Raw genomic sequence first — 26655 nt, 5'->3', positions numbered from 1 at the left:
TTGCGTATTTTCTAAGTATCTAAGAAAAAAAAATTCTGATAAATGTTTTGTATTTTGAGAAATGACTGTAGAAACACTTAGCCTGATCCAGAAAGGCCTTGCAAAACTCCTCTAGTGATACATTGCTGAAAAATATCACCTTTGGGATGGAGAAAGGTGTTGGAAACAAGAGAAAGGAAAAGAGCACTCCCTGTCACAAGTTTATCCCAGCCAATAACAGAGACCAGCTTAAATTAACAGCAATTCAATTTTATTCTATTCAGAGGTAAAGCTTACAATGTAAAGACACAGAAGATGCACACATCTGAAGCCCAATAAACGTACAAACCAGTCACTAATTGATGCCATTAAATTAGATTTTCAGGAACATAATATTTGTTTCCATTTAGCACTCAAGTTACTTCAAAGAGCTGTATTATATAGATGATCAGTACTTCCAAAAAGTCTACAAAAGCTCTGAAAGTAATCACTGAAATATATCAGAGGTATTTATTTAAAAGGCCATAAATATAAAGTTGGAAAGGCATTACAGAAGTCATCTAACTGAACCTTTTGCTTGGTGCTGATACTCTGAGAGCATTCATGAAAAAGTGTTATATTATTATGAGAAGAACTAAAGTGCTGTTTTCCTCCACTTTGTTTAGCAACGAAAACTGAATTTAGTTTTAAATATTTTTTAATGAAGTGACATTAACTACCACGGTCCCAGCAGCAATTACTAGAAATAAACTCGTCTGCTCCACTAGTTATTCAATATATGTGAACACAGGCTGTGGGTTGCAGAGAAAAACAAGATCACAGAATAATTCAGGCTGGAAGGGACCACACAAAATTTCTAGTACAGCCTCCTGCTGAAAACCCATTCAGCTATGAAGTCAGATCAAGTTGCTCAGCAAGTTTTAGAAACCTCCAAGGACGGAGACTGCAGAACCATACATCAGTTTTTAATCAAGTGATCCTGAAAGACAGCTCAAAAAGATTATGACCTTCATGAATGGAACTGCATGCTATAGTGGGTCAGATGACACTGAAGTAGTAAGAATGTATGCGGCATCAACACCTTTTTTTAATTTCTTTTCTTTACCTGTATTTTCAGGCTCAGAGTTTGCAGGTGATCCACTAGAGAAGGAACACTGTATTTCAATATACAGAGATTATACTGCTACTAACACAGAAAGGAAGGAGACGTTGTAGAAAGTCAGTGTCATTCTAAGCATTTTTCAATCCATTAAACTGATCTTCCGAGACAGCTCAGGCAGACGGTCTGATTGTTTTTGGCACTTACTGCAAAGACCTCAGACAACTGAAGGAACCTTCAGAGAAGGTCAGTTTAGAACAAAACAGTCTTACTTAATCATCCTTTAAATTAACACAAACTTTCTGGTCTAACTGAAAGCTCTGCTTCCCGGCATTTTATCTTTAACACTGTAAACAGCTTCTTGACACCTACTCTAAATGGCAGACAGCATAACAAGAAAAAGACACAAACTCAATAATACTCAGCATTATAAAGCTGCCAGAGAATGTCCAGAGGAGGACCACAAAGTTGGAGAAGGGTTTAGTGGAGAAACTGTATGAGAATGGCTGAAGTCACTTGGTCTATTCAGCCTGGAGGAGACTGAGGGGAGACCTCATTGCAGTCTACATCTTCCTCACAAGGTGGAGAGAAGGAAGAGGCAGGCACTCACCTCTTCTCCCTTGCGACCAATGACAGAACGTGAGGGAATGGCAAGATGTGCAGGGAAGGTTTAGTTTGGATATTCGGAAAAGTTTCTTCACCTAGAGGGTGGTGGGACAACGGAACAGGCTCTCCAGGGAAGCAGTCATTGCGCCAAGCCTGACAATATTCAAGAAGCATGTGGACACCACCCTAAGACACACAGAGTGAATCCTCAGGTTGTCCTATACAGGGACTGGAGTTGGACTCAATGATCCTGCGAGGGGGAGGGGAGACCAATAATACACAGAGAAGGAAAACAGCAATATAAATAATGTACTATTTGCACAGGAAACATTTATTTTTAATTTTTTCACAGACAATGACTGAAATGTGGTAAACGAAGTTAGCTAACAGGTTAGAAAAGTCAAAACATCAACTTCTTTTCTATGTTTCTATGCAACTGTTTTTAATGGGAGGCAAAAGGTTAAAAAAATCATTTAAGAATTAGTTAAATTCAGAGGAGACTGATAATGAAAACTGACACATAGCAACAGATCTGTAAACCATGCATGGCCTGGGAAGTTCCCACCCAATTGAAGTCGGTGTACATTGAAGAAGCAGTCATCATTCTGCACACACCCTTCCCCGAACATGGCCTGGCTGTTGCTTGTTACAGGTTACAGAACAAGACAGGGATCTCATTTGACCTTTTAACTCTGTTCTCACCATTACTCCAAGTATCTAACAGTCTCAAAACGCTTCGATTGAAGATCAGAGACCACTGTTTACAGTTGCAAGTCATTCCACTATTTAATGCTCTTAAAACAGCACTAGTTTTCTCACAAACTAAATATTTTTACCATATCCATCTTCCTCAATTAAACATATCTTCCACTAAAGTTGCTAGGCAGCACAGGAGAACATGTTACAAGGCAAGGAATTATTTTTATCTGACAGTAAGTACACTAGAATAGCACTTTAAGCTATGAATAACTTGCAATACTAAGCTTTAAATCTATGTTGATTTGAGCATCAAAACCCAGTGTTTACAACTGTCATGTTCATTTACACAAACACTGCACAAAAGCATTTTTCATTAGAGCTGACCTAGAAATTTTCAGGTAAAAACTAGTTTTGCTAGATAAGCATCAAAGGAAATGAGACTAAAGTTTACAATAGAAAATTGTCATATTATTAACTTTGAAAGCTTATATTTTCCACTCAGGTATGGAAAAGCACAGGGCTAAGACTAAGAGCCTCCTCCTGCTTAAAAAGTAATTTATCCAAAATCCGTGCTTATTAAACCATTTCTCTCCAACCACCTCCTGTGGCATTTACTCACTTTTGCCTTTTCCCCACATCCCTTACCTTATTTCCAGCTCACAGAGGTCTAGACACTCTCCCTTATTTATTAAATAGTTCACATCCAAACGACAGCCCTCTGCCTTAGTGTTACTCAATCTACCTGATCTTCAGCTCCCTGCTTTTACCTTGCCTCTTTAGCTGCACTTCACCACCACCACTGAACTGTGACACCCTCTTTCCAACAAAGGCACACCTTCCCTACCTCATCTTGCTGTGACTTACAATACATGAACTTAGTGCTCCCAGGTTCATTAAGATCTGAGTTTCTGTGACCTTCATGGGTTTCCTTAAATCTGTTCACACAGATGATGCAGACAGGAGAGCCAAGTATTTACATAACATATGATGAGCAGCCCTCTCAATTTTGGCTCTGTTCCAATAAAGGGACAAAGCCACATAATTATATTAGCAGATGTACAAATGAATAACCCTTATCAATATGCTGAGTCCAGTCCTGCTGAGCAAAACACAAGCTCTTGCAGCTTCTTCCTACTTACTCTAGGAGTACCTCAGCTCAGATCAGTGTAGAGAACAGTGGTAACACACACTAGAACCAGTCTCCTACAGATGCTGGCACACGGAGCGCAAGGGAAAGCAGGGTTGATACCCACATTCCACAAGGAAGGAAGGGACAGACGAGATCCTGAGCAGAAATGTCCAACGTCCCTTAGAACTTTTATGTCATTCCCTGACAATATCCTTTCCCAATTTGACTCCAAGATATCTGACTCAAACTTCACAAAGCTATACTTAAAATGGAATATGACGTCAGGACTTGCGAAAAAGCCTTTATAGGAATTGCTAGAAAATACAAGGACTCCTCTACTGACAAAGAAATAATGTCATTCAGTAGCCCAAGTATTATCACCCCAGCTATGAAAAATCTAACAGGATCATCTGTTTATGCTATCATGCAGCCATAGCTAGATGGGCAAAATATGTATATAAAGAAAACACATACATATTAGCTCCAACAATATCATAGTATTCTGAATTTTGTGGGTATTCATATATTTTGTAGAAGCAATTAGCATTAAGTGTTACAGAATAAGAGCTGTTGCAGAAGCATTAAAGTATACTTCTACAGAATACACTGATCTCCGATTTTTCAAGACTCTCAAGATTTAAATTTCTGGCTATTTAAAACCACTAATTAGTCAAAAGATTTTGTAACTCAAAGATTACTCACAGAAATGATCTTAATAGAAGACAGACAACACTTTTTCCAGCTCTGATCCCAAAAGACATTGCAGTAATGACCACTTTAATTTACTGAGTACATAAGAAGTCAGAATGAGAGGATTCTAACACCAGCAGACCACGTACAGGTATTTGGCAAAGTTAAGTGCCAAGTGTATTAGTGATTTCTATACAATCAATGCTGCTTTAAAAAATTGTATGAAACTCCAAAACTACTATGGTATGAAACTCTATGAAACTACTCAGCTTTCAGACAATCATCACCCCACAGAAAAAAACAAACCGCCACACAAAAAGATAGCACCCAAACAAACCTTAGTATTTCCTGTTTCCCAAGCAAAATTAAAGCCACTCAGCAGTAGCAATGAAAAAAATACAGTTGAACTGCAGATGCCATTTTACATTTATAGTCAGTACCTCAAAATATTGACAGAGAAATTATCTTTAATGGATTACAGTGAGAAGTCTTAAAAAATATACAACCTTCATAAAATTGAGTACAAAAGACTCCTACAAGATCAGGTTATCTTTTACTTGGAATATTTTGTTTTACGTATAAGTGTTTGTAAAAACCTCTTCCCACTTAAATATACAATCTCCCTCCAATTCTTCAGTTAACTCAGAGTAAATATCAGCAGTTCCACTATACTTGACACAGACCAGGAAAGACTGAAAAATCCATTAAACTCTCCAGGATTCAAAAGGAAGGAAAAGAAGCACTTGCGGAGTTCCAGTCCTGAGGCTTCATGATACACATGTCAATAAAAAAGCATTATGCTAAACTACCTGGTTAAGGCCACCTGCTTACAGGGCATTGTATAGCACAATGTAGACTAGCTGCCAATGCATTCCCTGATCTAACCTAGTGCGCCACAAGATTACAGAACACAGAGCCATGGGCAAAGAGCAATTAGCTTTGTAACTCTTTTAAAAGAGCATCATAAAGCCATGTAATAGTTACGAAGACTGTGGGCTGAAGCTGCTTGTTAACCAAAAAACAAAGTCTTTATTTTAGCAAGAACAGGCTCCTCAGGCCGACCCTCAGGTCCGCACAGATTCATATTCAGTATTAGAGGTCAGTGTTAGGTCAGAGTTTTGGCCTGACTCAGTGCATTTACATTTATGAAGAACCACAACAGCAGAGCTTCCTTGAGATAATGCATGTAACACTGCCCAACCTAAAAGCCTTTTCATTTTATATTCAGACTTTATATAATCCCTTAAAACCTCACTTAAAAGCAATCCTAACCAAACAGAAATGCACACAACAACTAAAGAGAAAGCTTTTGAAGGAGAGAGATCACCAAACCCCTGAATTCCTGTCCTCGCACCATTCTGAATTCTTTTATGAAAGATAAATAAAAGATTTCAAAATTTAGTGAAGCATGCAATTTCTGAAACTTCATGTAGAAACAGCAGAAACATTATTGTTTGAACACTTTCCAGCCATGGTAGTCCCATCAGAAGGGGAGCTGGCCAACTTGGAAGCGAAGAAAGCCAAGACAAACAACGATTACAGCTCTGCATTCCATCAAGACAACATGAAATTCCTAACTTCAGGGTTTCTCAGCTAGGAGACAAACCTAGGTTAGAGAAAGCTCTTACTTTTAGAACAGTAAATTCTGAATTTCCATTAGAAGAATACTTCAGAGGAAAAAATTCAACCAGTTCTGCTTGGGGGCTGAAAGACAAATTAGATTTCCCAGACTCTGGAGTTCACTATTATTTTTATTGCTTCTGCATGGATAGCATTCAAATATTGTGTTGGTGGTAGCAATATAAAAGCTCTGAGACATAAAACCATTGTTTTGTTTATACACAAACAAGCATCTAGCTTTCCCAAACAAGGGTTTCTTCCTTGCCATCTATTCTTTCTGATATATGGCAGACTATTTTTATGGTATGTTCTCAGACATCACAGATGACAAGCATACTGGAAAACATTCTGTGCTTGCTGGCAAGATGGGAAGTTACTGAGGGCAATTATCTCCAGGTCCAATTAATCACTCTCACCAGATTTACATACCAGCATAATAAAAATATAGTTTGGAGACCTGTAAAATATACAGAGTTCAGTTCTACTTTGAGGAGGAGAGTAAGAAGGAACAGTTATCAACACATACATAGCCTGAGACGGACTAACTCAAGTAAATGCAGAACCTGGGGGAGAAAACCTTTCAAAGTCAGTTTAGGTCATTTGTAGGGAAGGGGAAGACAAACCGAGGAATCTGCTGGTATAAATTATATATATAAGACTGATTTTCGTCTTGCATGGCACAATTACCAAAAAGCCTACTTCTAACATTTACACAGCATGTGTCGTGAAGGGACAGCATAAACTGCGTGCTCACTTTTGAGTGGTTATCTCAATACTGAGAAAGAGACTCCTGGTTTGTATCTACATAAATTCGGGTATCTTTTCTGCAAAGTCCTTAAAGTGGCAGGAGAAACACCAGGAGAAAAAGCAGGGGAAAAAAACCCTGCAGACAAAATGCCATCCCAGTGTTTAATTACTTTCCCAGAGAAAGCATATCTTTTGAACCACTACTTTCTGCCCACCGCTTCAATTATCTTTCCTTTGAGAGATTAATTTCAGTTTTACAGACCTTTCAAGCCAATGTCACAGCACCTCATTATAACCCTGTACAAAACCCCTGTAATTTGAGAAGGTACGTCCTTTCCCATGTCTTCCTTGCTAGCCATTTGAGGGCTAAAACAAATAATGCAACAAAGCCTGAACTGCTGCTGAAGACAAAAGTTTCTATTTTTTTCACCAAAGAACAAATTTGTTCTCTTTTCTCAAGCCCACAGTAACATGTGTAGTCAACTAGATGAGAAAGTGGTGTGTCTGAGAGCTAACGGACTGTTTTCTTATCTGATTTACCAAGCAGGTGAACACATTTCAGAGGCAGTATGGGAGAGGGAAGGAACATGTTTGGGACAGACAGTAAAAGGCAAGAGCACTCCTTTCAGTCACAACATACATTTTAATGAACAAACTGCTTTTAAAACCTGAATAGTTTTCACAACCTGAATAGTTATGGATACAACTATTCACTTAGTCATTGTGATAAAATGGTTAAAAGAAAAAGTCATATATTATTGAGCTACCAATACTGAAGCCATCTGTGAGCACAATCTTTTAAGAAAATACAAAATGCTTAATGCTTAAGGTATCATGCACTATATTATACCCATCACTACCTTCAGCTTCCCTTTTGGACCCTGATGATCACAAATTTGAAGTTACATTATTTAAATCAGCAACAGTATCCCTTTCTGATGCTCTGAAGCAATATCAAGTTCTTTCAGAGTTGCCTACTAGCCTATTATTAGCCAGCACAAAGCACAGACAGAACATAATAATCTAACATCATCATCTGTCACACATTTGAAATGTACTGCAAAAGACAGGCAGAGACAATTTACTTGAAAAATGGGCTGTGGCAACTTGGTTGCAGTAGTGACAGAACTCTCACATTTTTAGTCAAGGAGCTCCTCTCAAGTAGTAATTGCAGGATCTACAGAAAGGCAGGTGGGGAGGGGAAAGGGAAAGGAGTAACAGCGTACACCGTCCAGGCACATTGCAGCAAGTTAGAAGCTAACAGGAATTTTGACCTGCCTCAGGGTTGCCGTTTCCTTCCCCTTGCATCCTATATCCATCATAAAATTCTGGAGCAAGCAACTGCACAATTTTAATTTGATTCAGTTATGAGTGTGGATGACAAACACTGTTTTTAAAGATTTTAATGACAGTACCAGCAGACTGTGAAGCTATCATACTCCTCCAAAAGATAAGAATTATACAATTTTCAGAATTATTAAATCATGAAAAAAAAAAATATGTTCCCTTTACATAGTCTCTCTATAATTAGCATAACTGCTTGGAATTTTTGAAAGCAGTTGGAATCACCTGAAGAACTTGCACAACACACCACTTTAAAGCTGTTCCCAAAACCAAAAGGGTAAAATACAAATATGTATATATAAAGGATAACAAAAGTATCGATTTATCATATATTAAGTTTTAGCATAGAATTTCAATCTTTCTGTTGACCTAAAAGGTTCATTTTATTAATTCCAAACACATCCGTAATCAGTATTGTTCTACAACAGAAAGACTAGATCCTCTTGGATACGCATGTAAAGCTATACAATTAAATGGAGGTGCCAAGAAACAGAAGTAGGACAGGACAAAAGAGTAAGTGCACTTCAGTGTCTTTACATGAGTCTGAGGGGGGAAGAGAGAGAGACGGAGAGAGCAAGACAGAGCGACGGAGAGAGCAACGGAGAGAGCGACGGAGAGAGCGACAGGCGGGCGGACGGACAGAGACAGAGAGGGAGACAGAGAGGGAGACAGAGAGGGAGACAGAGAGGGAGACAGAGAGGGAGACAGAGAGGGAGACAGAGAGGGAGACAGAGAGGGAGACAGAGAGGGAGACAGAGAGGGAGACAGAGAGGGAGACAGAGAGGGAGACAGAGAGAGAGACAGAGAGGGAGACAGAGAGGGAGACAGAGAGGGAGACAGAGAGGGAGACAGAGAGGGAGACAGAGAGGGAGACAGAGAGGGAGACAGAGAGGGAGACAGAGAGGGAGACAGAGAGGGAGACAGAGAGGGAGACAGAGAGGGAGACAGAGAGGGAGACAGAGAGGGAGACAGAGAGGGAGACAGAGAGGGAGACAGAGAGGGAGACAGAGAGGGAGACAGAGAGGGAGACAGAGAGGGAGACAGAGAGGGAGACAGAGAGGGAGACAGAGAGGGAGACAGAGAGGGAGACAGAGAGGGAGACAGAGAGGGAGACAGAGAGGGAGACAGAGAGACGGATGGACAGACAGAGAGAGACGGAGAGAGACGGATGGATGGAGACAGACAGACAGAGACAGAAAGACGGACAGTTGGACAGAGATATGGAGAGACAGAGACGGAGAGACGGACGGACAGAGACGGAGACAGACAGACGGACGGAGAGACAGACTGACGGACGGAGAGACAGACTGACGGACGGAGAGACGGAGGGACGGACAGACGGAGGGACGGACAGACGGAGGGACGGACGGATGGATGGAGACAGACAGACGGAGAGACAGAGATGGACGGACGGAGGACAGACAGAGACAGACAGACAGGGATGGACAGACAGAGATGGCGAGACAGACGGAGGGACGGACAGAGGGACGGAGAGACAGAAAGACACAGACGGAGAGAGACGGACGGAGAGACAGAGAGAGAGACGGAGACAGAGAGACAGACAGAGAGAGAGGGACGGACAGAGACAAATGGACAGACGGAGAGACAGACGGAGAGACAGACGGAGAGACAGACGGAGAAAGACAGAGATGGAGAGATGGAGAGACAGACGACGCAGACAGACGGACAGACAGACAGACTGACAGATGGACAGACAGACGGACAGAGACAGAGAGACACGGACAGAGATGGAAGGACAGACAGAGGGACGGATGGAGACAGACAGAGAGAGAGACGGACAGACAGAGAGACGGACAGACAGATGGACAGACACGGAGAGAGAGATGGACAGACAGGGACGGACAGACGGACGGAGAGACGGACGGAGAGACGGACGGAGAGACGGACGGAGACAGACAGACAGGGATGGACAGACGGAGAGACAGACAGACAGGGATGGAGAGACAGACGGACAGAATGAGACAGAGGGACGGACAGAATGAGACAGAGGGACGGACAGAATGAGACAGAGGGACGGATGGACGGAGAGAGACACGGACGGACGGAGAAACAGAGAGACGGACAGAGATGGACAGATGGATGGCGAGAGAGACAGAGAGAGAGAAACGTACGGACAGAGAGACGTACGGCAGAGAGACGTACGGACAGAGACAGACAAGGATGGACAGAGACAGACAAGGATGGACAGAGACAGACAAGGACGGACAGGCGAGAGATGGACAGAGAGGGAGGCAGACAGAGACGGCGAGACAGAGAGACAGACACACGGAGTCAGATGGACAGACAGACGGACGGAGAGAGACGGAGAGATACCGACAGACAGAGACAGACAGATGGACAGACAGATGGAAGGACGGACGGAGAGACGAACGGAGGGACGAACGGAGACAGACAGAGAGACAGACAGAGAGACCAGACAGAGAGACAGACCAGACAGACGGCGGGAGACAGATAGACAGATACAGAGAGACAGAGATAGATGGACAGACTCGGACTGATGGACAGAGACGGACAGATGGACAGACAGAGACGAGAGAGAGACAGACAGACAGGGACGGACAGACAGACGGACAGACAGACAGAGAGAGGGAAGGATGGACAGAGGGACGGATGGAGACAGAGAGACAAAGAGAGACAGAAAGAGAGATGGACAGACAGATGGACAGACGGACTGAGACGGAGAGAGAGACAGAGAGACAGAGAGGGACGGACCGAGAGGGACGGACCGAGAGGGACGGACCGACAGAGAGAGACGGAGAGAGACGGACACACAGACAGGGACGGACAGACGGAGAGACAGACAGACAAGAGATGGAGATACAGACAGAGAGACGGATGGAGGGATGGACAGACGGAGGGATGGACAGACGGATAGAGAGAGAGACGGACGGAGAGAGAGACGGACAGAGAGAGAGACGGACGGAGAGAGAGACGGACAGAGAGAGAGACGGACAGGGACGGACAGAGACGGACGGACAGTGACGGAGGGAGAGACAGACGGACAGACCGATGGAGAGAGACAGAGAGAGAGACGGACGGACGGAGAGACGGACGGAGGGATGGACAGAGACAGACAGAGGCAGACGGAGAGAGACAGACAGAGAGACAGACGGAGAAGGGATGGACGGACGGAGGGAGAGACAGATAGAGAGACAGATGGACAGAGAAAGACAGAGAGACGGAGAGAGAGATGGACGGAGACAGACGGACGGACAGACAGAGAGAGACGACAGAGAGACGGAGAGACAGAGAGAGAGACGGAGAGACAGAGAGAGAGACGGAGAGAGAGACGGAGAGAGAGACGGAGAGAGAGACGGAGAGAGAGACGGAGAGAGAAAGGGACGGACAGATGGATGGATGGACGGACAGAGAGAGACGGACGGAGAGAGAGAGACGGACGGAGAGAGAGAGACGGACGGAGGGACGGACGGACGGAGGGACGGACGGACGGAGGGACGGACGGAGGGACGGACGGACGGAGGGACGGACGGACAGATAGAGAGGCAGATGGACGGAGAGAGACAGAGATGGAGAGAGAGACAGACGGAGACAGACGGACGGACAGACGGAGAGAGACGGACGGACAGACGGAGAGAGACAGGGACGGACAGACGGAGAGAGACAGGGACGGACAGATGGATGGACGGACAGACGGGACGGTGAGAGCCGGATGGACAGAGAGACAGAGAGAGAGACAGAGAGAGACGGTTGGACGGACAGAGAGACGGACAGAGACAGACAGAGAGACAGACACAGAGAGACGGACAGAGAGGCAGACAGACAGAGACGGCGAGACAGACACAGAGAGACAGACAGAGAGAGAGAGACAGAGAGAGAGAGAGAGAGACAGAGAGAGAGAGACAGATGGACGGAGAGAGAGACAGATGGACGGAGAGAGAAGGGGAGAGAGACCGACGGACAGTGACAGACAGATGGAAGGACAGACGGAGAGACGAACGGAGAGAGACAGAGAGAGAGAGAGAGACAGAGAGAGAGAGAGAGACAGAGAGAGAGAGACAGAGAGAGAGAGACAGACGGACAGACCAGACAGACGGACAGACCAGACAGACGGACAGACCAGACAGCGGGAGACGGATGGACGGAGAGACAGACAGACAGACACAGAGAGACAGAGATAGATGGACAGAGAGGGACGGAGAGACAGACAGACAGACACAGAGAGACAGAGATAGATGGACAGAGAGAGACGGAGAGAGAGACGGAGAGAGAGACGGAGAGAGAGACGGAGAGAGAGACGGAGAGAGAGACGGAGAGAGAGACGGAGGGAGAGACAAAGAGAGACGGATAGATGGACAGACAGACAGACAGATGGACAGAGAGACGGAAGGACAGACAGAGAGATGGACAGAGACAGACAGACGGACGGACGGACAGACAGACAGAGGGACAGAGACAGAGGGACAGAGACAGAGGGACAGAGACAGAGGGACGGGCGGGCAGACGGATGGACGGAGAGACAGAGAGAGAGAGAGACAGAGAGGGAGAGACGGATGCATGGAGACGGACAGACAGACAGAGAGACAGATGGACGGAGAGAAACGGAGAGAGACGGATGGACAGAGACAGATGGACAGACAGACGGATGGACAGAGAGACGGAAGAATGGACGGAGGGAGAGACGGACCGAGAGAGGGTCGGACAGACAGGGACGGACAGACAGACACGGACAGACAGACAGACGGCGGGAGATGGACGGATGGAGAGACAGAGAGACAGAGACAGAGAGACAGAGACAGAGAGACAGAGACAGAGAGACAGAGACGGAGAGACAGAGACGGAGAGACAGACGGATGGGCAGAGAGACAGACAGACAGAGAGACAGAGACAGACAGACAGAGACAGATGGAGACGGAGAGAGAGACGGAGAGAGAGAAACGGACGGGGACAGACAGATGGACGGACGGACAGACCAATGGAGAGAGACAGAGAGAGACAGAGAGAGACAGAGAGAGACAGACGAAGGGATGGACGGACGGAGGGAGGGACGGACAGACAGACAGAGAGACAGACAGAGAGACAGACAGAGAGACAGACAGAGAGACAGATGGACGGAGACAGACAGAGAGACAGATGGACGGAGAGAGACAGAGAGACAGATGGACGGAGAGAGACAGAGAGAGAGGGACGGACGGAGACAGATGGATAGACAGGCGGACGGACAGACGGAAGGACGGACAGAGAGAGGGACAGAGAGAGGGAGGGACGGACAGATGGACAGCGAGAGATGGACGGATAGACAGAGAGACAGAAAGACACAGACGGAGAGAGACGACAGAGAGACGGAGAAACAGAGAGAGAGACACAGAGAGACGGAGAGAGAGACGGACAGAGAGACAGATGGACAGATGGAGACAGACAGGGACGGACAGACAGAGACAGACGGACGGACAGACAGACGCATGGAGACAGACGCACGGAGACATAGATAGAGACGGACGGAGAGACGGACGGAGAGACGGACGGAGAGACGGACGGAGAGACGGACGGAGATGGAGAGAGACGGACGGACAGAGAGACAGACAGACAGAGATGGAGAGAGACGGACAGAGAGACAGACAGACAGACAGAGACAGAGAGAGACAGACAGAGACAGACAGACGGACGGACAGGGACGGACAGAGAGGGACAGACAGACGGATGGACAGACGGACGGACGGAGAGAGAGACGGACGGAGGGAGGGAGAAAGACGGAGGGAGGGAGAAAGACGGAGGGAGGGAGAAAGACGGAGGGAGGGAGAAAGACAGATGGACGGAGAAAGACGGAGAGACATACAGAGAGACAGAGAAAGATGGACGGACAGACGGACGGACAGACAGACAGATAGAGACAGAGAGACAGACGGACAGACGGAGAGATGGAGACGGGGTGGACAGACGGGGCGGATAGATAGAGAAAAAGACAGAGAGACAGAGACAAATGGACAGCGAGAGAGACAGAGACGGACAAGAGACAGAGAGAGTGATGGACGGACGGACAGAGAGACAGACAGAGACAGAAAGACGGACGGACAGAGAGAGACGGACAGAGAGAGACGGAGGGACGGACTGACGGAGGGACGGACTGACGGAGGGACGGAGAGAGAGACAGAGGGACAGATGGACGGACAGACGGAGAGAGATGGACAGAGAGACGGACAGAGAGAGATGGAGAGATAGACGGAGAGAGGGACAGACAGACAGAGACAGACGGACGGAGGGACGGACAGAGGGAGAGGGAGGGAGACAGGGAGGGAGGGAGGCAGAGAGGGAGGGAGGCAGACGGACGGACGGATGGATGGACAGAGAGACAGACAGAGAGAGAGACGGACGGACAGAGAGAAACGGACAGAGAGACGGACGGACAGAGAGGGAGAGAAGGAGAGATGGACAGATGGATTGACGGACAGAGACAGACAGATGGACAGACGGATAGAGTCAGAGAGACAGAGAGAGACGGATGGACGGAGAGACGGAGGGAGACAGACAAAGAGACAGACAGACAGAGAGACACTGTTGCAGGTAAGTAAATCTCTTCTTTGTGATAATGTAACTATAAGCAGAAATCTTGGGATGGTCAAAGTCAGTAACTGGGACAGTAACTGAGTTACTCTCATAGAACTATTGATTCTTTAAAAAAACCTCTTTAAATGTCAGTATTTAGGAACATCATCATTCTATGCAGAACAACTAATAGAATTTCTGAATCTCTCAAAAGGAGATGAAGTCAACGTACTGAATTTAATATTCAATATATTCTGTAAAAGTATTTGTTCAACAAATCTTATACCCAACTTGTTCAGTCAAACCTAAAAACTTCAACCGCATCCTTTTTCAGAGCAGGAAATTCTTACATTACAAATAAGGTACAGTTTTAAAAAAAAAGTTAGCTAATTTTTTTTCTTCCATCATAATGTTGCAAAAAGCTTCTCAACAGATAAATAAACAAACAAGTCTTGTAAAAATGAACACAAAATAAGAAGCCCACTAAGTTTTCAAGTTCTCAATGACAAATAGAAATGCTGGTCAATACTAGGAGAACAAACTCTATATTTACTCTGATAATTTGAAGCCCTCAGACCCACTTGTGCAGCCAGCCAGCATTTGTTCCCCCATCAACTAGGTCCTTATATAGATTTCTGTAAAGCTTTGATTCAGCTATTCAAGTAACCGTAGACTGTAAAAGCACATTGAACTCCACTAAGAACCAATTACAAGTCTTTTTACTAACATAACTAATCGTACTTAAAAGAAGTTGGGGGGAAATGCAAACAATAGAAAACAAAGATGAAAGAGGAGAAAAAAAGAGATGCTTCATTGCAATATTTACCAAAGACAGCTTGGAATGTCCAAAATTATTTGAATTGTTAAGGGGAAATTAGGCTGCTCTCACCACAGATATGATATGAGTTGATCCATTTTCACTTTCAGTGTATGAAAAATATTTTTTTCTTTTCTTTCCAGTGCAGGGTATTGTAATTTAATCTACTTGAGGATGAACGTAACCACAGCACAGAAGTTACAGTAGCCAACAGTGAGTAAGTCTCAAACAAGAAAAGCCAACATGGTTAAATTACGCATATGCTTTAAGGACCGAGAGCTTCATTGGTACTTTCTAATACATATTCAATACACATACCAATTGAGTTTAAGAGCTATTGATTTATTACCTTCAAGAAAATCTTATACTCCATGACATTACAGTACTGCACAATGTCAGACAGATTAAATCACAAAACCAAATTCAGCTTCTATGACAGTTTGTCTAGCAATTTCCTTTGCCAAAGAACTGTGCGGTTTCACCCCATCCTATTGATACTCATCTGAAAATATAATGTTTCGAGTTAAGGTCTTGCTCAAATAATTCTTCAATAATAGTTCAATCTCTATGGAGCAAATAGTACAAGAGAAAAGAAAAGTTTCCATAATTCTGGAATACAAGAACAACAGTAACCTGAGAGCATGCTCAATTTTTTTCTCATGCTTAGGTTCTGAGACAACAAGCAACCCCAAAATACAAATTTTTTTTTTGTTTTGACAGCAATAAGATTCAACAACATTTATGATTAACTAGGAAAATTATAAAAAGACAAACCATCCATTTTTCTGATAGCATTGTTTTCATGTGCACTATCTTTCAGATTTTGATGTTCACTGCTTCTCCAGATTAGTATGTTTTAAACGAGTTTTTATTAAAGACATGACCCAGCTACACCTGACAGGAATGAATTCGCAAAAGGCGCGCGCGCGTGTGTGTCTGTGTGTGTGTAGACACATAACATATGTAATAACCAAAACTGAGATATTTTTCAAGTAGCTGGTAAGTGCAAAGGAATTTCAGATCCTTAGTAGAAGAAATACAGTTCTATCTATCTATACAATTAGAAAAAATAAAAATGCATTCCTGAAGACAAAATTTCAGGAGACATTTGTCCCTTTTCCCAGTCACCACTTGAAAATAATAACTGAAAGCTAAAAACAACATGCCCAGAACTAGTGAATATTCAAAATATTCAAGCAAGATACCTCCTTGAGGAATACTCCAAATTTTCTCAAGCAACAAAGGGAAAACATCCAAACTTCATGACATTTGGAATTAAAATCAACTGAATTCCTCTTCATCCTCTTCACGTTAGACTAAGAGTCTATTCCAACCTACACCTACCTCGCTCTTTGTGGCAAATCTTACCTTTCAAGCCATCACCTTCTCAACCCAGACGGTTGCAGGAGTATCGAATGATACCTCCTGATCTACAGAACTTTTGAAAATCAGTATCTGTTTAAGAAAGAAAAGCAGGCCAGAGTGCAGAAGTGTGTGTTTATTATCGGAATACTACAATGTGGGGACTTTGATGTACGACTGCAGTCCCTCCTGACTTCCTCTTCTGATGCAAATGAAATCATTAGCCATTTTACTAGAATATAAATTGCAGTCTAGTCATAAACAGAAGATACGTTTGTGAGGAAAATCTCTGAAGCGCTCCGAAAGCCAAACACTAGAAATACTTTAGGAAAGTAAGTACACATATTCTGCAAAGCACAGTATGATTGTCAAGATCCTTGTCAGGTATTTGATTAACCTGCCACTGCATGTAGGAATAAATAACAAACAGCAACTGCTGTTGACTACGAGATCACTAAAGCCAAATGCTAATGCCCAGCTTTTGAAGCACTTACACATGCATACACGATACAGACACATCCTTCTCTAAAATGATAATTTTGCTGAGAAGGCGGCAACTAACACATGCATACTGCTGAACCCTTATGAGATCCCTGAACAAACCAACACTTAGGAGTTCGACTGTTCATTTAGGAATGAAAGGACAAACTTAGAAGCCTAACTTTCAGCATGATTAAGTGTATGTGCATGGAGATAATGACTTCAAATATTTGCATGGCTCTCACAAAGCCACCTTCCATCAAGGTCCAATCTCTATTCACTATACTTTATGCCAAATAAAGATGTAATTAATTTGTTCCATAACCTGCAGATCGATTTCTACACTACCGCCTATTGTCACTGAATATAAAATCTGACATTTATTTTAAGGAACTGGTGCTTAAATCCTCCACATCAGATATTTCACTCAAAACAAAAATCTTCCCACAGCAATAAGCAAATATAGCAGGATCAGAAAAATAACTCACATTCTGTGCGAATGTGACAACCAGAAGCTTACAACACAAACCTTGCACACATATAGTATTTTGTAGTTGCGGGCTGACCCTGGCTGGCAGCTAAGGCCCACATAACCACTTCCCTAATCCCCGCCCCCCCAGCAGGATGAGGGGAGAGAACAGGAAGAGCAAAACCAAAGAAAACCCAAACCAAAACCAAATGATGAAAAACCCTCACCTACCACCTCCCACAAGCAGACTGACCCTTAGCCAGTCTCCAAGCAATGCCCACCTACCCACCCCATCCCCTTCCCTTTTATTGCTGACCATGACACTATTCAGCAGGGGGTATCCATCTGGTCAGTTGGTAAACTCTGGTCAGCTCTCCTGCCTGTCCCTCATCCCAGCATACTCACTGTGGGTGAGCAGAGAGAGAAACAGAGCCAGCCTTCAGGTTGTGCAAACACTGTTTATCAACAGATAAAACACAGGTGTGTTACCATCAGTGTTTTTGTCAAAAATTGAAAACACAGAACCATACCAGCTACTATGAAGAAAATTAACACAATCTCTGCCAGCTGCAGCACACTACTCTTTAAAACACTAAGAAAAACCTAAATACGGTATGTCCTTCCAATACAAACAAAGAAGGTCTCATATTGGCTGATTAAAGAACAGGTGGAAGTTTCACTAACTTGGCCACATTTTGCTCCTCCAGGCTTACAAACATACTGCATCTGCTCCCAAATACAACAGCAATCCCTCTCTTCTACCTTTTCTTCCACAACAGTCACTATTTAAACACTATGTAAAATGCTGTGTTGTTTCAAATTACGGAGCTGTACGATGTTTCATTTTCAGGGATTTGCATCTGGTCATTAATGTGGATGGATTTACAGAGTCATGCTTTGGGTGTTTGAAAAAAATGAAGTGTACATGAAGAGTGGAGATTTCTCTCTCCTTTGTCTAAACTTCATCTTCTTTCCTTTTGGTTTGTTTTTTTCAGAACAGGTCTCTCAGTTGTTTTACTTGCCCCGGTGCAAACAATTTTCAAGAAAGTCTACCTCATAATAATGCTATGTCAACACTTCTCCTTGCATTAAAAGGAACAAGTTTTTCCATTAAGTACTTAGCATGTTTTAACTGTAAACTGAAAGTCGTGGCCACAGGCTGTAGATCCTGAAGCAGAAGTCCCACTTAAATAACCAGCACTGGTAAAATAGCTCTAATTACGACTTCCTAAGTGATTACTGTAGATTGAACACTCACCTGGCATTTACCTCAACCTACCCATTAAGTGTCATACCTGCCTCCTCTACTGCACAACACAGATGACACACTGAAATGGCAACATAATACATATTGAATCTTCTCATGGTAGTAGATATTGTCGAATGTGGAAGTGCCAAAGTCAAGTGTCTAATGAAGTAAAAAAATGGATGTGCAATGTGTTGTGCCGTACAAGAATGACTGGCTGAACAACAACCTCATGGTACAGCCCAAATACAAAAGACATCTAGCACAGCAGCTAAGGGACTCTATAAATAATACAACCACACAATACTATCTAATAAGACACATGACTAGAAAGTGTACAGCAATAAGCAGCTTACAAGTTCTTAAAAGAATATGAGCAACACAAAGACATGCAAAAAGCCCAACAGACCTGATGTGATGAATAAATCCAGTAATGTTTACAAATAAACAAGCTATGAGTGTAGCACCTCTCCAATTATAAAGAGCCACCTTACATGCCACACTATTTCATTATCTTAACAGTCCATCACAAACAGGAAAAACAAACAAACAAATAAAAAGGGTTGAAATGCAGTGTAGTACAGGATATACTGGGGGAGGTGGGAAAGAATTGGAGCACATAATACTGGTTTGCACCCAGACAACAGCTTAGTCATAGCACCACACACCTTTGCAATTAGACTCATCCAGGTTTCCTTACATACAGTGCACTCAGATGAGAGCAGCTGTCCACTATTTCATGTGTAGGCTTGTTATTTTTACATCTGAGAAGTGTATGCAAATTCATTCTACAGTAATGTTTTATGAATATTTCTGAAAGAAAATAAATTACTGACATTGATCTAAGAACTGTCTGCAAGCCGGGAAAAAAACAGTTTAAAGTGGCAAATAAGTTTTTTTTTGGTTTTTTTTTTTTTTTTTCCTTTCTCTACTAAAAGTTGCCAGAAAACAGACTGAGAATATTGTCTACGCAGAGGACACAGAACGACACATTTACTTCAGGCTACCTTTCCCTTCCCCCAGTAACTCAACACAGATCTGAATAGGTGCCCCCGGTAATTACTTGCTCTGCGAGTAAGAAAGTAACTCTTGAACATACTGACTACAACACTACAGCCCGGGCGATTTAGCCTTGCAAAGAAGGACCGTTAAGCATAGCTTAACTGAGATAAACACCGCAGTACTTGAGCTACTTTAAGATCAAAGACCACCTAAAATACTACCACTTTTTCTTTAATATAAAACGTTACTTTTCAGTTCCATGATTACTTCCTTTCTAGCAAATAACAGCCATACTTTCTTACATACACTTCATGCAAATTATTCAATAAAAAAAGCTGGCTATCATGAGAGGAAGAAGAGTTACAGCTTTGTTTTTTAAGAGCATTTCAAGAAACTGAGAAGCATCACTAGAAAGGCTTTGACAACGTTTTTGTCTTTGCCCTACATTAGACAGCTCGACATGAAAGAAGGGACTACACTACACTCGAAGTGCTCCATGAATAAATAATACAGATTACACATTAGCCGTGCTATAAGAGCAGGGAAAACCACACTAGCTGCATGCAGAACCATGAAACATAAACATCATTTCAACACATGAGGTCAACTTATACCCAAAATGCTGCTTCCAACAGCATGTCCTCAAAAGACCCTCAAAGCAGCATTAACTCAGCACAGTGAAGAGGCCCTTTACTACATCTTGAATCAGACAAAATTGGGTACTCCTCCTCCCACACGTATCTACTCCTGAACTGTAATTTACGTATGGACATGAAAAACAAAAAGGAGCAAAAAGCTTGGTAACTACGAAAGAAAGAATTTTTCACCACAGACATTACACACTTTGCTGTTATTAAGCCTCGAACATGAGAAAAAGCACATCTTTGTCAAGGTTTCAATGCATTCATACATCATTCTTCAACTGAAATGTGAATTCCCAGTAGACGCCTCTTTCTTCATGTTTCATTTATTTGTTGCAGAAACTTTCCAGCAAAACTTGAGTGCTTTTAAGCTGACATCCCAGCTGTAGCTGAAACTTATTTCATGGAGGACGTTGGAGGGGGGCAGACCACAGACTAAAAGGATAAGAAGACAACTTTTCAAAACTTGGTATTTGCTATACAGGCAAAAAACCTCCAGACTTCTGCATCATAATATGAATTTCACAAAGCCAAATCTTAATATCAGGGAAAATGCCATTCGCATTTTGAATGTTTTCAAAACTTCTTTCACCCTTCAGAAAAATGTTTTTAGGACTAAAATACAAAATTCAGTTACAAATCCAGTCACTCACATTTTTAAGGATAAAACCCCTACATTTAGCACTAATCTGATCAACACAAAGCAGCACATATGAAGCAGGCAACTTAGGACCCTAATAAGTTATTTCAATACAACAAAAAATATTGTAAACTGGAGACCTTCACATTATGCAATGCTACAACACTAAGTCGTCAGCAATAAATGAAGATTCTGAAGGCCAAGCATGACTAGCAAAGATCTAAGATAATTTCTGTACCTAGCAAAGTGATCTAACATTACTTCACTCTCACAAATGAGATTTTAGTCTTCACCAAAGAAAGGGTAAATAAAACCAGAAAAATCTACTGTTGCAGTAGACCACAAAAAATGACAATTATTTCAGCATACTTCATACGAATTTTCTTCCAGCAAATGAGGATTTAATTACAAATCAAATAAACATTTCATCTTAGTAGCCATCATGTGCCTACAGCTACTTTATTTTAGTTGGGGTGCACAGTACAGAGGATTGGTGTAGCACGGTGCACTGCCGTATCTGAGTAGATTCCCAATGTGTACCGAGACAGAACTCCAAACAAGGAGAACAAAAAAACCAAACCAAAATAACTCCTAGGTGTACAAAAACTTAAATGAACTTAAGTGTAACAGTTACAGAGCATGGTCACCTAGCAACCTCTCAGTTTTCTACAGGACTGAGTTACCTGACATCTGGAAGAGCTGTAAAGAAAAAACTGGCCTGAACTCATCTCTGAGCTACCATTTTTAAATAAACTAACTTTTGATATTTACTATTTCCTGCTTTTGGAATGGATGACTTCACATATTTCACTAGATCTACTGAACAACCTCTCTTCTGCTGTGGCTTTCACCTGCCCTGCAACACTATTTTTAACCCAATACAACAAAGGATTTTGTTTCAGTGGCTTTTATTCCTATAGCAACAGGCTGTTGCTCTACTTTAAATGTATGAACACAACTCCCTTTCCCACACACGTTTCTTAAGGGTTTCCAAATAATTCTGGGTGTTCTTGTGATGCTCCCTAAAGAATTCCAGTAATGTATTTTGCTCCAGTATGTTACCTACTGCAAAGACACCACATCTGTCATATTACGCAAGCATGCACATATTTCAGCACACATCCCTTATAACTTATCTTGACATCAGAAGGAAGAAATAGTTTTGTATACATTGAAGATATCAACGGAAGAAAAAACATGGGTCAAAAAGAGCAACCAGAACACAGAGATCAAGTACAATTTAATTGGGCCAAAGATGGCGGGCAGGGGAGGAAAGGCCATGCCCAGGAAGTATGTATGAATGCAGTTATTTGTGTCGAACCATTAAGAATGGGATTGACGTGTGCAGTGTTTGTTTTAGGGCAGACAGACATTCCCATCACTGAACCAATACTCCAGTAACAAAAAGCAGCCAACAACTCAAAAGTTCTGCTGTGATTGTTAACAATCACTGCACTATCCTGAAAGCAGGACTCACATAACTATCTAACAATATCCTAGAAATATTGAACTCTCCAGTCCATCACTGCCTGGATCGGGAAATCGTCTCTTAAGAGTAAAGACTCGCACCTACACTTACAAATTTTAAATGGTAGTGCCTTACATGCCAGACATTTGGTATACAATTTACATAGTGCTAAGCTGTATTCATCAGTGTTCAGACTCCAGAAAAAAAAACACCTCATAAAATTGAAAGCTAAGTTGTCAACGCATATATTGGTGAGTTTTCCTAGAGAAACTGTTTGTAGGAAAATATGTTCTTTGGCCAGTTCAGATTCCTTTATTCAATATTTTTATTTAAACTCAACACTAAATTATTTTTTCCTGTTGGAATAAACAGGATAGATGTTATCAGCCTTAAATTTACTGACTTTCAATTGAAGTGACAGCTCACATACCTGCCTTTTCCCTTCCCTTAGGCTTTGTGTAGTTTCAGTTATACTTTGCAGACCCTACACTGCTTTTCTCTGCTTGCTGTCATTAGGAAGTCTCATACATGCCATGGAAAATCAATTATACTGGAAGTTAAAACTTTGTAAAAAGCATTTCCAGATGCATAAAGTAAATAAGCTTATTTATTTAATTAAGAATTTTTTGTTGTTGTTCTTGAAATACTAAGCAAAGCTTATTTATCTTTAGAACAAGAACAAAAAAATCTTCTTTGAAAATTAAGTTTTCCAGTTTTAAAAGAGAAAAGACAAACATGACAAAGCGGTTTATAGACTGCAGTTTGTTCCTCAGGGTACAAGCAGACCCCATATCAAAATATAAACCCCAGTGATTCATGTCTAACACAACTTACAAAAGGTGCACGCTACAACTTTCTGCACATGAGCCCCCCAGCCCTCAAGATGACACACTTGCTCTTTTTGTCTAATGTCTAAACGGCAAAATCCCAAGGGAGTTATGGACATCCCTGCCACTGTAATCACTCAGTTTCTTCTTCCATACGAAGAAATATTATATTACCTGGAGCATGTGACACTGCTGCACTGAGCAAAGTCAGATGTTTGTAATTTTGAAATACACCATTGCAAAGCTGGAACTTTAGGCCCAATGTTAACTGTTAACTTTTGATATATCAGGAAGACTTGCACCATATATTCTTTCCAGGCAGAGTGAATACTCTCAATACTCTCTACCTTGTTGTCTCCAGAGCCTACAACTACAAATTCCACAGATTTAGCACACAATCCTGGGGGGGGGGGAAGCTGAAAGATCACTTGATTATCCTATCTTCCTCAAGGCAAGACCCCCTAGACAATCCTGCCAGATATTTGTCTTATCACACTTCTCTGCACTCAGGTGTGTAGAAAGAGAATTGTGCATATGCACAAGTCTTTGATTCAGAGGCTGGAAGGACACATCGCTGAGAATATCAGGATGCCAAGGTCCATCTGAAAAAATGGCATTACAATATGGTCTAAACTACATAATCCTAGAAAGAAATAAAATATGCTATTGTAGCACAGACATATATACAGATATACTCACATGCATTAAAAAATTAATGTTAACCAGAAAATTGCTCTTTAATCTATTTATTATAAACCATCAAATTTATCTTAGATGTGACTCACTGCCAAAGAACATAAAATTTATCAGCTTCCCTTCCTCCCCTATTATTCTGTCCACAGTTTTAAAAGACTGCCACCCAAATCAATGCACTGGCTTCATAAATTTACTTACTGCTTAAAAAAAAAAAAAAAAAAAAAAAGAGCAGGTTACTTAATCAAATTCATATTATAACTTACATCTAAAACAAAGGCATGTTATGCTTCACCATACACCACATCAAATTAAACTGTTCCCCCAACAGGACCCACTTTCTGCCATGTGTTTGCTTTTTATATTGATTGCCACTTTCAAATGAAACAAAATTCTAACACACTGTTACAAGTACACCTTTCTCAATGACTTATTCACAGAAGCATGAGAAACAATTAAGCTACAAATTCAGTAAAAACACAGAATTACATAATTATGCCATTTCCTCATTTTAACACGCTTGTCATTACTCAAGGCCTGGTTTTGTCACATGTATTTCCCCCAGTTTTAAAACATTTTCCACGAGCATTAGCCTGGAAAATCTTAGGAGGGGGCTACTAAGCATCGTAAAGCACCGGAGAATCCCGTAAGTACCACAAAGTTGCATCCAACAAAATGTAATATATAGGAGCAGAAAAATCGTCCACCTTAGAGGTAGAAGAAAACTGTAGACAGAATGCAAATACCAGGCAGCTACCCAGGCCTCCAGGTCAACCACCAGCGCTGACCACAGGCCTTAGCCGTCATTGCCAGGTCCCTGTCACGCCCCCACTGCCTACGCTCCCTTCCTTAAGACGCTACAAATAACGAGAGCTGCACTCTGGAGACTCCGCATCCCAAGGGCGATCCAAACACCTCCTCTGCGGATCCCCCCCATCCAGACGCCCTACCACGCTTTCTCTCCTCAAAATCCAAGCGCCCTTCCTTCCGCACCTCCTCCAAAACACTAGCCTGTTTCATTTCCAGCACCATCACAGTCCCCATCCTCATCAGCGTCCTTGCCCCCATTCCAACTCCACACTCCTTGGGCTACCCCTCCCCTCGGCAAATTCCCGAATCATCAATCAGTACCCGCTCAGATAACCCTCCCCCCCAGGCACCCCATTCCTGGCTCCCCTCCTTTACAAGCTCCCGAATAACCAGTACCCCCTTAGATACCCCTCAGGCACCCTATTCCTGGCTCCCCTACTTCGCAAGCTCCCAATTAATCGGCACCCACTCAGAAACCCCCTCAGAAGCCTAATTCCTGGCTCCTCCGCTCTGCAAGCCGCCAAATATTCGGTACCCCCTCAGACACCCCCCCTCAGGCACTCTGTTCCCGGCTCCCCCCTTTGCAGGCTCCCTTGGGCAACCTGATCTAATGGGACGTGTTTCACTCCCATGGCAGGGGGGAGTGAAATTAGATGATCTTTAAGGTCCCTTCCAACCCAAACTATTCCATGAATAAGCAGTGCCGCCTCAGACATCCCCGGACACCCCGCTCCCACCCGGCACCCCCCGCCCCAGCCGCACCTCACGGTCCTTGAGGCCCAGGAGCAGCACCTCCTCCATGAGGGTGAGCCGCGTTTCCTTGGAATCGCCCTTCTCGTCGTCGCCGGACTCGTCCCTCCGGTCTTCGTCCTCGGGGCCTCCGCCAGCGCCCCGCTCCTTGTCGGCGGCGCTGCGGGAGGCCTCGGTGCGGCGCTGCACCAGCCCGGAGCTGCGCTGGGTCAGGGAAGTCATGGCTGGAGGCGGCGGGAGGGTAGGGGACGGAGGGGGAGGGGGGAAAGGAGGCGGTGGCGAAGAAGCAGGGCCGGCAGCCGCTCACGCCTCCGCCCTATCGGCACCGGGCATGGGGAGCGGGCGGGGGGTGGCGGCAGCGGCGGCGACGTCCCCCCCCTGCGGCGCCCGGGCTGGCGGAGGCGGCTGCCGCTCCAATATGGCGCCGCGCGGTGACGTCAGCGGGGATGTGGCAGCGACGGGCGCGGGCGGAGGGGACCGGAAATGGCCGCGGGGGACGCGCCGGAAATGGCTGCGGGGGGTGGTGGTTAAGGGCCGTTATCGCCGTTAGGGACCGTTAGTGGTGGCTGGGGCTGAGGGGGCGGCTGAAAGGAACAGCTACTGCTGCAGGAAGTGGAATATTTTGAGTGAAGCTAAGGTAGAGTTCGTCCAGGTAACCGGATTATTTCATAGAATAGTTAAGGTTGGAAGGGACCTTAAAGATCATCCAGTTCCAACCCCTCTGCCATGGGCAGGGACATCCCACCAGACCCGGCTGCCCAAGGCCCCATCCAGCCTGGCCTTGAACACCTCCAGGGATGAGGCAGCCACAACTTCCCTTGGCAACCTGTGCCAGAGCCTCACCACTCTCATCGTGAAGAAAGTCTTTGTTATGTCCAGTCTAAATCTGCCCCTCTCCAGTTTATACCCACTGCCCCCAGTCCTATCACTACAAACGTTTGTAAACAGTCCCTCCCTAGCTTTCTTGAAGGCCCTCTTCAGGTATTAGAAGGTAGCTATAAGGTCTCCTTGGAGA

The 26655-nt window shown here is 43.6% G+C and overlaps 1 protein-coding gene across 2 annotated transcripts in view; it reads right to left on the bottom strand.

Annotated features, from left to right (window-relative positions):
- The window catches only part of GOLPH3 (golgi phosphoprotein 3), a 38989-nt gene extending 12919 nt beyond the window's left edge, over positions 1–26070 (bottom strand). For both annotated transcript variants that reach the window (XR_008447736.1, XM_054054097.1), the window contains exon 1: positions 25653–26070. Coding sequence is in view for 1 of the 2 variants with exons in the window: in XM_054054097.1 (XP_053910072.1) it covers positions 25653–25862 (210 nt within the window). In the remaining variant the exon portion in view is untranslated. The remainder of the gene's footprint in view (positions 1–25652) is intronic.
- Positions 26071–26655: the final 585 nt, after the last annotated feature.

This window comes from Cuculus canorus, chromosome Z, assembly GCF_017976375.1.
Source record: "Cuculus canorus isolate bCucCan1 chromosome Z, bCucCan1.pri, whole genome shotgun sequence".
NCBI lineage: Eukaryota > Metazoa > Chordata > Aves > Cuculiformes > Cuculidae > Cuculus > Cuculus canorus.
The sequence above is the reverse complement of the archived record's forward strand: the minus strand, read 5'-3'. Positions and strand labels throughout refer to the sequence as shown.